Below are 14,119 nucleotides of genomic sequence, written 5' to 3'. Positions count from 1 at the left end.
TCATTTTAGTTAACTATCGTCGACAGATACATTAACAGTTCAAGCTAAATTTAACTCCCGTGATGACGCCGGAACCGTTATATCCCTCGACGCTCTCAGTGACTTTACAGCCACGGTAAAGTTTGACCGTTAAAAGTCCGTCAACGTTACTGTTCCTTTTGTCCACATTCGCATTATTTTACGATGCAGCCATCAATGTAACGTTGAGTTCACGTTCACGGTTGTGACTTCGTTAGCTTAGCTGACATCTCTTTTGACAAACTGGTGAAGTATGTGCTAACTTGAAAAGATAGCTAGTCCTCAGCTAATGTCCATCATAGTAGTGAGCTGTTAAACAGCACTTTATCTGCCATGGAAGAATTTGTTGTCCTCCTGCTGTTGTTTGGACAGTTATCTACAGAAATAGGAAACACTACATAGAAAACAAAAGGAACCCATGAACGCAAGGTACATCTACACTACCATCACTGCTTTTTTGTGTGTTCATGTATTTTAAGGTGGATTCTTTCTTTCCCTTTAAGATTAATTCCACAAATAACCATATTATATAAGAATCTTTCATTCCAGTGACTGTCACACGTTACTATTAATAGAAATGGCATATATGATTAAGGTGATTGACGTTTTCACTGCATCTGTTCAATACTCAAAAGGCAAAGGTTAACACAGCCACGTTACAGATGCTTGAGTGGCTTCATTCGTGTGTGTACTCTGAATTTCCCAGCTGCATTCCTGAGGTCATTACACATGCAAGCTTTTAAAGTGCATACAGTGAGTGTGCTTCTTCACTTACTAATGCCTGTGGTTTTACATAACATAAGTAGATTGGGACCCTCAATGAAAATACCCATATGTTATTATGTTAACTTATCTCTGTATCAATTGTTTTAAATGTATATACTTCATACACCTTGGTAATGTAATAACTTTTAAATTGACAGTGTGAAAAAACTGTACCATAGCTCCTAATATGATTTATATAATATGATTTTTAGTCTCAGTGAATTAGAATTAGAAATTAGAATTTGCCACAGTGAAAATGAAAAAAAGAATGAACCTAAAGAATGTTTTCACGTCGGTAATTCCAGATGATAAAAAGGGACTATTTTCAAAGTATGTGTAAGCTAGTTTATAATTCATATAGAGAGCTACGGCAGAGTGAACACATCCCAAGATCTGGTTAGACAGATGTGGTACATGAATATGAGAGTAGTGGTGATGTTATTGGTGGGGGCAGAGTGGAGAGAGGCACAGTCCTGTTTCACCTGTCGCATTGCCTGTAACGTTTCTCACCGGGTGTAACACGGGAGGCCTCCACACTGCATCCAGTTTGTTGCTTAATAGCGTTTTTCCACTTGTGAAAAACATGTTGCGTGCTTTTAGAAAATACAGGCTTGCATGAAAATTCTGCTTCCATACGTCAGTCACATATTGAGCTGAAGTCTCTTTATTTTACATTTGAAAAAATACACATAAAGGAATTAAACTTATGATAATCTGACATTAACTCCCAATTCCAGCGTGCTGCTTGACTGGGTTCAGTGAAACTACCATACAGCAGAGGCGGCACTGTTAGAACCTTACGTTTACTCATGAACAATCGCCACATTTACGGTACAGTTTGCAGGCCATCGTGACTTTACTGTTTCAATTCTCAGTGGCTTTATTTATGCTGAATGGTTTCAAAGCTGTCAAAATAATGAAAAACAATCCAACTCATGAGCACTGCTGGATAGAATTATGTGATCTGGGTTTTGTATAGTGTGGAGCTACTGGCCCATCTGTCTTTATTGACAGTGATACTGAGGCAGTAATCCTGTTTCCAGACCAGCGCCAGTGAAGCAGGCAAGCCTTTTTGGTTAGTTTATTATATCCAGCCATCACTTCCATTATCTGCTCTGTTTTGGGCTCACAGCCATCATTTATGCAGGAGACATTAACTCAGTTGACAATACTGTATCTCTAAAGCACATTGTATAAGATTATTTCACATTTTCTCTTATCTTATTAGCTTGTATGTTGTTGACTAGACCAGAAAGATGTTAGGAAGAGAAGAAGGGAAACGCAAAAGGAAAGATTACAAGCTGAATTAAAAAACACATAGCCTCTCTGTTACTACTATGCAGAAATAAGTGATTGTTGTTGTTGATTGTTGAACCAGGTTTTAAGCGAGTGTTTCTCATGCTGCAAAAGTAACAAAATCTAGTATTCACAAATAAATTTGTGTATTTTCACATTGGACTGTTGATGAATGCGGTTAGCTTACAATACAATCCACAAATGAAATCAAGCAGCTCACGTATTGACAAACTGTGGATGATGAGACAGCTTCAGGAACATCTTACAAAACAAGAAGTAAACAGTTTTTTCTCCTTTGCAAATTTGCAGAAGTGTTAGTGTTGTCACAGTGTGATTGTCATCTAATGTCTCATACAGCTTGTACAAAATGAAAGTGTTAGTATGTAATGAAGATAGCATAGCGTATATGATATATATATATATATATATATATATATATAGAATGCAAATGGTTACAGGATATATATATCCTGTAACCATTTGCATTTGCTAATTTATTGATCTGCTTTATCAGTGCTTAAATGCCTATAGCTAACAGTGATTCATCATGATAGAGCTGGCATGCTGGATATAGTACTGAAAGTCACTTTTGTTAATACTGGCGGCAGGAATTGATTGTCTTAATAACTGACTAATGCAATTATTCTACAATTTAATTATATTGGCACCATCAGTCTCAATCTTGTCCCTTTGCCCTTTTGCCATTTTAAAGGACATAATGCAGTACAGTGATGCAGTGCTTTATAATCTTTGGCCCAAAATAACTGGAGGGAGCGAACAGAGAACGTTACATGTAACAAGATACAGCAGCAGTGGTAACTGCTGCCCATTTTCACATGAATGTTTTAATGGTCACATTTGTGTCAAATTTTAATGACTGAGAGGAATCAACAAATTGCAGATTTCCCTCAAGAAATTCAAAATATCATAAATAATAATGTTATCTATGTTCAGCAGTGTCACAGTAAAGTCACATTCTTCACTGTGGCATGGTAAGATATGTTGCTTATCCACTGAAAAAACTTGTATTAACATAAATATTTATGTTGTCTAAATAATATAGCTCAACCGATTTTTGAGGCCAATACTGATATCAATATTAAGAGAGTTTACAAACTGTGATAATTATGTATGGGTGTTTATTCTTTTTTTTTTTTTTTTTTAACATCGACACACGGTGTGAACAAACATTTTTGAAAGAATTTATTAGATTTACTTTTTTTTTAAAAGACTTTTTTTAAAAAGACTAATCAACAGACATACTGAATTGTGCATTTTCAGTTGAAAAATAGATTTTTCAGAGGAAACGGTCTACCCTATATAATGGCACTAAATGACTGAATTACCCTAACACATCTTTAGCATTTCTGTACTACACTGATGCCAATATAGCGATGTAAAACTAACATTAACCAGTCAGGCAGACTTAATAATACAGGTTTTCCTGAAATGACTATCTTATAAAACCAAACATGAAATCATACATAAAGAGACCATAACAGAATCCAACAGCAGCTTGACCCCATAACAGTCATAACCATATAGGCCATAGTCTATAAAAAGCATTGACTGTTTGCAGATTTGTGCCACCAGTTTGTCTTAAGCCTGTATTTTTTTGCCTGTTACTTTATCTTGCTCCGGAGGGAAAATTTCCAATTAATTCTAATTACATTAAAATATTCAATTTCCTGGTTTACTTTAGTATTTCAGGATTAAAATTTTTCTCTCTTGGAATAGTGCCACATATGTATATATTCTGTATATTTTTCAGGTGCAGTGATGCACGTAATGAGTGTAGGTATAATAAGGACTGTAGAGGAACTCACTCAAGGCAAACTCCAGGCCAATACGGAGCTCCCTTAAAAGTAACAAGCACAGTTTCTGACATGTTGAAGCCACATTGATTGAAGCCAGCAATCTGTTCTACTTTGATTCCATGAAAAAACGATGCAGTCCATGTTACTTATCTACCGTAATTTCTGGACTATAAGCCGCTACTTTTTTCACACGCTTTGAACCTTGCGGCTTAAACAATGATGCGGCTAATTTATAGATTTTTACGGGCTAACGAGCTTCATGCCGCAAAAACATTTAGACACCTGTGGCTTATAGACAAGTGCGGCCTGTATATGTACTTTTTTTTTTTCTTTTTAAATTTAGTGGGTGCGGCTTATAGTCAGGTGTGCTCAATAGTCCGGAAATTACGGTAATCTTTCTTGGGTTCTTTTGGGTATGATCAAAATCACAAACCCAAGATCAGTAGCAGTTTAAGATGAGGCCCAACTTTGTAGTCTGTCCAGTTGTACTACAGTGTGTGAACCCATTAGCTGTTCAGGGTCAAGTCTGCTCTCTGGGTTTACTGGGGCTCAAAGCTATCTGAAGGCCTGTAGGGTTATGTATCCTAGAGTTGAGTCATCTTAACCTCTTAAATTATGTCAAGACCCATCTTCAGAAGAGCTGGCATCAGGCTTCTGGACAAAAGAGAGAACACAGATATTGCAACAGGTTAGAGCAGCCACACAGCCTGTGTGAGCCTTATTTTTTACGTGTGATGCATGCAGTTCTTAGCAAAAATGAACAAACAAAAATCTGTTGATAGTCATATCAACATGATATTAGCAACATTACATAAAACTACCTTTCACTATAGCTTCAATGGCAAGGCTCAATGTCAGATGTAGGGAAAAAAATTAAACCCAACACTTAAACCAATCTCTATTCATTTCAAATTCAGTGTAAACTAAATATAAACTGAAATTGTAATGAGATCAAACATTCTATTATCGAAGGCCATTATCCAAGGCAAACTCAATGTAGAAAGATAGGGCTGGCAGTAGCTGCGCTGCAGCATTGCAACGCTGTCTGTGTAGACAAAGTGGGTGGTGTGGCCCAGGTGTAACTTGCCTGTCAGTACTTTAGATTTAAGAGGTTATAATTCCCCAAAGAAGAAAACTTGTTTCCAAAGTATTTTCACCTGTTTTGAGTTTGAGAAGAACAAGTGATGGTATCTACAGACATTGCAGAATAAGACTTTCTTGAATAAGCCTGAAAAGGTGACATAAAATGGATAATTTTTGCAGTGTGTGCAGGAACTGAAGAGCAGATCAGCCTGCATTAACATGTAAATCACTCTAGGATGTCGTGCCATCATTCAGAGTCGAGCACCACTGATTTAATGATACAGTCCACTCAGAGCCCCATGTGCTTTATAACTGCACTATCAATTACATTTCTGTGTGAATAGATCTTCTTAGTTGATGATTTCCATCCTGCTCCCAGATATTCACTGGAATGCACACACTCTGTCAAATTAATTCCCACTGAGAGCTGGCTTTCAGGTCAGGATAACTGGGCCTCTTCCTTTTTGATACATTTCCAATTAAGACAACCCAATGCTTTAAAGTCAACTTTCATAAATATACTGTAGATTGCCCAGTTTGTTAGGTCAGTGCATGCCTAGGATGTTTACATCAATTAATGTAGAATAGATATTAGAAACACCCTTTAGTATAGAGCTATACAAGTCAACAGCACCACAAACTTAATACGCCAAAATGATCGTATGATGAACCATATGATGAACCATGATCAACACCTCATTAAATATTATAAAAAACAAACATTGTAGCCTGCAGTTATCATAAAGATACTATTATTTTAGGTTGTTTCAGGGTGTATTTGTTTTAGCTAGGTGCGCCTCAAAAACTAGCAACTCAGCTGATGACTTCTAGATGTCAGTGATGACTCTGTGGCCTTTTCTTAAAACTTTTATTATTTTAAATAATAGATCTAATGGCACTGTATAAATGTAAAAAGTGCAGTGGCATCTCCATTTGCATATCTCCATAATCCAGCGTCAGTATAGTATTGTATGATGTTTCTGTTGTTAAAGGAGTCACAGAGTCTGTTCTGATATTGAGAATAAAATTTGAATTAATAATTTTTGAGGATAGTCTTATCTGTAACAAATTCCTAATAATAATTACATTACTATAAATGACCATTACATTTCAATTGAGGGCACTGATTGCAGTAAGAACATCAATGGTTTGCGCTTTTATGAAAATACATGCATGTTATTCCTTTGGAGTTTAGAATAAGCTTTAGATTTATAAAGAATGACTGAAGGTTCAAAAGCAGATTGAGACCTGGAGAAGGTCTTGTGTAGAATATATTTCTACCCTAACTCATTGCCAAGCATGTAGCTAGTTATATGCTGTGGATGCGGCTATATGTGCATGATGTTATGAAATATTTCAGCACTTTAACTATGATGATGCTGGTTTCCTTAGAAGCAGCATTTTGGTGACAGGTTTTAATAAAGGTGCACTTAAGCTTAGATGTAATGCTGTGTGTGTGTGTTATAGAATGTAACTGGGTTAATTCAAAGAGTAATGTGAGGTCTGTATTGCTGCAGGCATATGCCATGCGTCCCACGTGCCTGACTTCCAAATGAATCAAGGCTTTTCCACAGTGTTGATGCCACTAGCGAAGTGCATAGGGCTTTTTCAAACACTAAATATTACATCAAATAAGCCTTGCTGTGTCTCTGGTGTCACCAGTGAAAGCAGAATCAGCTTTTCAAGTTCACAAAATTTTCATTGCCAATTGTGAATAGACTACTCTAGTGATTCTAAATTTAGTTCCCAGCCTGATTTGCAATACTTTGCACATGAAATTGTAGGTGACCCCAGCCTGCTAATTGCCTTGTTTAAACTTGTCAAAACATGCACCTGGTTACACCTTGTACAATGCCAAGGAATATCATTAATATGTATAGACTGTTCTCTTTATAACGGGGTGAATGGTACGTTTGTTCTGTGCATGAGGGCCTGTTGTCCTTGAAGCATGAAGTGTCAGCAAGTAGTGTGGCACTCTGTAGACTAATTGCTTACATCTAACCAGCGATGAGCCTGATTATTATTCAAATATGCTGTACATATAAGTCCCAGACTGTTTCCTTGAGTTGGAATGTCATGACTCATAAATATACTATACTGTGTATATTTATGTTGAAGAAATATGACGTTGGGTGCTTCAGAATGAAATGTCTGTTTCCCGTTGAGCTGAATACAATCCTTGTATTTGAATATTTAATATAAGGGAACAGAGACAAGACAGATTAGCATAACATCTCATCCCACACCTGCTGTAAATAGTCCCATCTTATTCTGTTTTCAGGCTGTTGTTTGTGATAAACTGTGGCTTGGGATAGGGATTCAGATTTTTCTCTCCCTATACCGATTCTAAAGCTTCTTTAGGGTCATTCTGTGTAGAACTCAGTGGAATAATGTTCATTTAACCTGATGCAGGGGCTTTCTGTGGCACTAAAAACTGGATTGGTGACTTGCCATGCTTGAATAATGGAAACACTAAATTTTATAAGGGCATTAATGAAGAAACAGGCGGTGTGGAGTGCACATCACTATTGGGTAGGTTTGGGTTATTATAATCAGTCATTTTAGATCTTCGTTACTGATCCACAGAACACCCTGATTTGTTAAGTTCTGTTAGTAACAGATCTCTTTATGAACCTTTTATCTCTTACGTGTTTGCGAACACCAAAGTAGAAAACATGCTGGAAATATTAGCAGGCTTCTGAACTGAAGAAGCCTCTTGGATGAGAAGTGAAATGTTTTCAGGTATCTACAACCAAGTCCAGTAATCCTTTATTCAACCCCTCTTGGATAACCATGACCTGGATGACTGAGAATCTCCACAGGCATGTTGTTGATGTTGATTAAGTTTGTATCTGCTGACTGAAAGTTAGTATTTCTGGCCTCTCACCCATGGAGCAACAGGTGATCACAGATCTAAACTGAATCGTGTACTTGTAGTTATTTATAACTTTAGTTACTTGCAAATAGTGAACAATTAATGAAGGATTCAAAAAGATTAGGATTTGATAAGTGGATTAGATACTGGATTTGTATTTGATAAAATGCTCTCAAACTTTGTTTTATAGTATCGGCGAAGATAGGGATCCAGTGTATCAGATCAGTGTATTCCTGTTAACAGAAAAAAGTCAAAATTAACAATGTTCATAACTTGTCCTACTTACATTTTCTGTATCAACTCTTGATACCACAGACTGCATCTGGCACCAGAAGCACTTTTGTTGGAACTGCTTGAGCTGCTATTCAGTTATCCAGCAAAAATAAACAAAAGCAAACAAACAACCTGGAAATGTATTTTGGCTCTCCTGGAAAGTCAGAGACTACTTAAATAAACATTTTTGGCTCTAAGCCCCTAAACAACTCTTCTCTGAGTTGCTCTGTAATCTCCTGCATGCAGCATTGTGCTCACTTAACCTTGCAGTAAGCTGTTGCTTTATTCTGTGAGGCTTAAATAATACAGGTCTGAGAGGGCAATCAAATACTCACTAAGAAACAGTCAGCAACAGATCTGAATCTCCTGTGGGTCGGTTTTGTGCAGTGTGTTCTTGGCTACGGGACTTCCGATACAGGCCTCAATAATTTGGAGTTTCAAAAGCTTCTAGATTGTAATTCCCCTTATCACCCTGCTGTGTTTTCGCTGAGTGGTGGGTTAGTCATTGAATTGCTGTCCACGTTGGACTGTTGCTTGTAATCTATCATTGCAAAGCAGCACGCCTCCTTCCCAACACTCCCAGCAGCTCTCTGTCCTAACTCCTCACCCCAGTGCCATTATTTCAGCGTTCTTGCTTTGTAACTTGTTTTGGCTGTGGTGGAATGGAGGAGGACTAGATATGATTTTAGTGCATATTTTTAATGGAAATTGTTGACACATACTGAAAAATCTCCACTGTTTTTCCCCCTCTTTGTTCTGCAATGAACTGTTTTCCATTAATAGTTGTTGATATTTCAGTCAAATGCCAGCTGTGTTTTATGCTTATTCTCTTAACAGATTGAGAAGATCATGAACTTGATTGGAGCAGGGATTGAAACGTCCAAAAACAAACAGCCGACACCAAGCACAGGTGAATGCCTCACCACTTATTCTATTTCCATTATGATACACTTCAATTTGCACAGTATGAAGTGTTTTTTCCCAGAGATATGACTGTGTGGTACGTAATTTATTGGTTGGTTAATGCAAAATGACAAATGGGTCCGGGGAATTAAGTGCAAGTCTTATTCATTAACCATTCATAAAGCTCTTAATTGCCTTAGTGCTGCATTGGTGATAGCCCCATAGAGTTTACTGGATAGGAATTATATATGTAATGTTAGCAGCAATCAAACTTTTTTTCACACCCTGTAGCTGATTAAATTCATGAGCAGTAACAGCTTTTTATAAGATCTGCTGTTCAGTATTCAAACTCACCTTCAGAAAAGATGGAGGATAGGAAGAGTTTTGTTGTCCTTATAAGTCACAGAGATTCAAGCTGACATTTGTTTGGCACATCATTTGTTTTTATTTGTTACACAAAAGGTTTCCACTTTGTGGGTAATCTAATTCTAAATTCCCCTCACTGTTCTATTTTCTTTTTTTTTCTGGAGTTACTGTATATCTCAATAGGGCTTGAATGGATAGTACGCTTCATCAAGAGTCCTTCAGGCAGTGCAGAGTGAGAAGCCAGCTGGCATCAGCTCAGTTTGTTTAGATAACACTCCTGAGTTGATACAGTGTAAACCTACCTCCATTAGGTACTCTGCCATAAGGAGGTTTCATCACACAGGATTGTGTAACAACTTCACTGGGTCTGCACAGGACTGCTTTTTATAAGTCTCATCAGATTTATTTAGATAGAACTTTCATTAGTTATGTGCAGTGTGCTTCATGGACTACCAATCTGCTGACCACAGCAAGGTGTAACGCCACCCAAGCTGAAAGAACAAACAGAGAGAGTAAAATGTGTGATTGTGATAAAAAGATGTAAAGCTATGGAAAAGAAATGACATTGGAATTAGGCTAGACTGTAACTGCAGCATGTTTCATTATTAAATGATTATGTAGCATCTTACCATGCATCACTTTGTCCTTTCAGCCCATTATGAAGGCTGACAGTGTATGTGCAGTTAATGGAGAAAAAAAAGGTTTGTTTGACCTATGCAGCCAATTAAACTAAATGCTGAGTACATAAAATGTTAAGGATATCTACTCATTTAATCAACTCTCTGTGTGTTAAATTTCAGTCATAAAGGAGACATGTAGATGAGTGGTATAAAGAAAATTGATTTCCTTTAGTATCAAGAGAATTATGGATGCTGCATTTTAATAATATAATAATGGCAAGACTAGTTTAACTGTTGTCAAAAATGCTAACTGATAAAGTAAATTTATTAAATTATAAAATAATAATTTAATTTAAAAATGTCAGTTATTTTTTTTTTTTTACCATAACCCCTTTATTTATCATCATTTTAATATTTAGTCTGTCAGTTTCTTCCAGGCTGCTTTAACCATAACAGTTATTTATATTCATTAATATTATTTTAATCCAAAATACGATACATATTAGTTGAAGCAAAGCCTGTTTCCATGGTAGTGTTGAAGTATGATGTTAATTGTAACTTGACTTCCAGCACACCCAAGCATTCTTAGATTAATTGCTATCCTAACAATTAAGACCTGAGGTTATTTCACATTACATAAGAGGAAATATGTTTGGTTTTTTGTTTTCTTCTTTGACGTATAGGTGTGTGCTATTTATAGACCTGGTTTGAGGAACAGCATACTGAAAGTGTCCCAGATTCAGCTGAGTCATGCGGTTGCTGCTCCGATTTTAATCGGAGATTGTGCTCAAGTAGTTCTGGAGGTTGCAAGGATGCTTTTGTTGCTGTTTTTGTATGTGTTAGTAAAGAGGTCATATTTCTTTCCTCCACATTGTACTGAAAGGAAAACAAACAGGTACCCTTCAGCAGGAGGAGAGAGGGAGAGAGAAGGGAGGGATTACACAAAGAGATGGAAAACTAAATTGTCGTTCTTCATCCAACCTTTATCTTTCTATTGTGACAGAACTGTGAAAACCTTATCCTCTGTCTCTGTTTTTATTCCATCCACCTTTTCCGTATTTACTGTCCCTCTCGTATCAGGAGCCAAGGGCAAGCAATTCATCTTCAGGAAGCAGGTTTCTCAACATCAGATTTTTGTGGCAGCACAAAAACAGCCCTTCAATTTTGTGCCGTTTTGCATGCTAAAGGATGATATTGCTTGTGCTGTGTGCCCATCACGAGTGCCTCGATTGTGTGCTAAGAGAGCACTGAGTAAATGAGCTTAAAAAGAGAGAGGGAGTGGAGAGAGAGCTCAGCTAACAGCACACAGGAGGCATCAGCTCGGTTTGTGTACAGGCGCACACTGACGTTCAAAGGAAGAGTCCGCCTTCAGTTTCCCTGAATTAATTCAGCTTTGCGGCTCATTTTCTACAGTGCTTGGGTGTGTTGACAAGGAGCTAGTGCTTTTCTCCTGCTCTGATAAAGAGGCACGGCTTTATCTAGGCACAACCTCTACCTCTTCCTCTGTAAATAGGTCTTTCTGGTGCTCCTCTGAGCCAAGTCTAGACCTACCAGTCCTGCAAACAGTACAGAAACCCACTTGGATAGATTTGACAGCTTGGCCTGTTTAACAGGGGATAAGACAGTGACCCAGTTCCCCCCCACGGAGGAGCATTGGATACTCTGTCAGTCAGTAATTAGGTCCTACTACCGTGGGAGGTGTTGCTGTCCCAAATGAATGGAAGTAATTGGATGGGGTGGCTGGTATTTTTAACAGTTGTGGTGGATATTGTGGTATAAGAGCTGACTTTGGTATGAAGCTCAGGAGGAAAGAGTAAAAAAGAAGGAGGAGGAGTTGTGGGATCTCGTAGTGAATCATAATTAGTCCACTTCAATCCTTCTTACTTCCTAGAGATAAGATGGTAAATCTTATCTTGCCCATATGTTTCTTCGCCTCCTCCTCTATTAGTCTTTTTCTGTCTCTTATCTGTCTCCTGCTCATTCTCTCCCTTTCCCTTTTCTCTCTCGCTCCCTCTTTCCATCATTCTTCTCCTCAGTCAGTGCAAATCTGACAGCCGCTCCAATTCCCGATAACGAATGATGAGCGCCAGTTCTCGCCGATGACTGACGGGTCACGGAGACCTGCCCTGGCCTTTACCTGATCGTTAGTGCCAGAGCAACAGAGGGTGCGGGCGGCCAATTATGGAGGAGGTTCAATCAATACCCCTTCACTCTGCCTCCCTCTGTTGGCACCGCTTCGCCTTGCCCTGACTGCCTGTGCTGACTGGCTGACTACTCGTTTGGGAGTGTGTGAGGTGATTGCAAGCAGCTTGAAAGCCTGCATAATTACACTCTGCCTGCAGCTGTACCCAGATAACACCAGTGACGGATGCAGCGAGCAGCCCTACATCGGTGGGTGCTAACGTACACCACTCCACTGTTTAGACCAGACCGTGGCAATACAAAGTCAAATGGGACGCATGGAAAAAATGTTTCTGAGTTTTAAATCATCTCACTTATTTATCCGGGCTTTTTCCTGTAAGTAGCCTCTGATGTGCTCTAAAAATGGTTGATGTGACATGAGCATCTGGAAGTACATAATGGAATTTGCCTCTTTTCTGTCATGCTGTATGACTGGGTGAGATGGAGATGGACTTGAAGTTTCTCTTCTCTTCTCTTCTCTTCTCTTCTCCCTTTCTCCCTTTCTCCCTCTCCTGTTTGAGTGCATTAGAGACTTCTACTGACTTGAATCAATGCTGCCCCCCCTCGTCCTATCATCAAAGTAAGATGTAAATGAATTAAAGCCATCTGCTAATAAGCAGGGGCTCGAGGAGGCTCTTTGTTTCAATATACCATGTTAGCCCTAAAAAAAAAAAAGCAAAAATTTGGCGTTCTCTCGCTGCAGAATGGGATCGGGTCGCTGTCATCCCTTTACATTCTAGTCATTCTTTGCAGAAAAGGACTGTGATTTTTGGGGCTCTCAGCACTTGTTCCTTGTCTCTGATGGTGGTGTCCTTTCTGCACTGCCAAGATCAGAGTGCCTCTGTGCAATTCTAATCAGTGCGGTTGGGGGGGGTAAGGTTAGAGAGAGACAGACTGAGAAGAGCGAGTATGTGTGCATTTGTTTGAGAAAAGAAAGGGGGGCAAGATAGAAGGGGAAAGGGGGTAGAGAGACAGACTATGAGGAGAGAGACAGAGTGTGTTTGCATCTGTCTGTGTGTTTGAGAGCGAGAGGCAAGGAGCGAGACAGAGTAAGGGAGAGTGCAAGCCAGAGAGGGAGAGAGAGAGAAAGAGAGAGTGGCAGAGGGAGGGGAATTGATATAGTGGGAGAGTGAGGGAGAGGGAGAGGTGGTTACGTGGAGCAGCACCCCACTTCATCAGGCAGCATACGGCAGCCCTGCAGTGCGATCACACAGTATGGGAATGGGGCTATGAGATCGAGAGCGAGAGAAAGAAAGCAGAGAGAGACGAGAGCGAGGAGGGGGGGAGTCAAAAAGAAGAGCTTGAGGGATTTGCTCAGATGAGAAGGGGGGATGATCACTGAGTCTGTTGGCTGTCGTGGATGTGGGAAGGACGTGGCAGCAGTGGCTGAGGTTGAGGCTGAGGCAGATCTGTGGTCTCCTGTGTAGAAGTAGCCGGCGTCAGGACGTTATGCCCTGTGAGCAGTGAGGGGTAGCGTGTGTGAGCCAGGAGCAGCTGCTGTGACTGCATCTGCACTGCCTGCATGTCTCAGACAGGCAGGGGATGCAGCAAACCTCTGCCCTGAGCACAGAGGCTGCTAGCTGTACCCAGCGAGGAGAAGAACCAGGTGGGCTGGGGCGGGAGTGGGGGGCGCCTGCCTCAGGAAGGAGCTAGCTTAACCTCCACTGTGGTCCTGCGGCGATCCTTGCCTCAGAGTCAAGAGGCTCACCTGCCGTTTGATGGATCTGAACATGGATTTACTGCTTTGAGAGATGAGAAGCACGTTCTCTGGCGGAGTCGCACAGCCAGCAGCCTGCTGAAGAGTGTGAATGCTGGGCAGCACAGGGAGCACTGGCACCACCAAGGACACCGAGCCTTTTTCCACTAGCAGACAGCTTACCTGGAGCTTTATCAAGGAATCTATACTTGGATTTGATAATGAA

At 39.6% G+C, this 14,119-nt stretch overlaps 1 protein-coding gene across 4 annotated transcripts in view; it reads left to right on the top strand.

Moving 5' to 3' along the window:
• The window catches only part of anks1ab (ankyrin repeat and sterile alpha motif domain containing 1Ab), a 40,543-nt gene that overhangs the window by 4,061 nt on the left and 22,363 nt on the right, over positions 1 to 14,119 (top strand). For all 4 annotated transcript variants that reach the window (XR_007814350.1, XM_018683897.2, XM_018683894.2 and 1 more), the window contains exon 2: positions 8,965 to 9,037. Coding sequence is in view for 3 of the 4 variants with exons in the window: in XM_018683897.2 (XP_018539413.1) it covers positions 8,965 to 9,037 (73 nt within the window). In the remaining variant the exon portion in view is untranslated. The remainder of the gene's footprint in view (positions 1 to 8,964; positions 9,038 to 14,119) is intronic.

The sequence above is a fragment of the Lates calcarifer genome, linkage group LG12 (genome assembly GCF_001640805.2).
Source record: "Lates calcarifer isolate ASB-BC8 linkage group LG12, TLL_Latcal_v3, whole genome shotgun sequence".
NCBI classification, from domain to species: Eukaryota; Metazoa; Chordata; class Actinopteri; family Centropomidae; genus Lates; species Lates calcarifer.
Note: the sequence above shows the minus strand (reverse complement) of the source record. Positions and strands in the feature narration are given on the sequence as shown.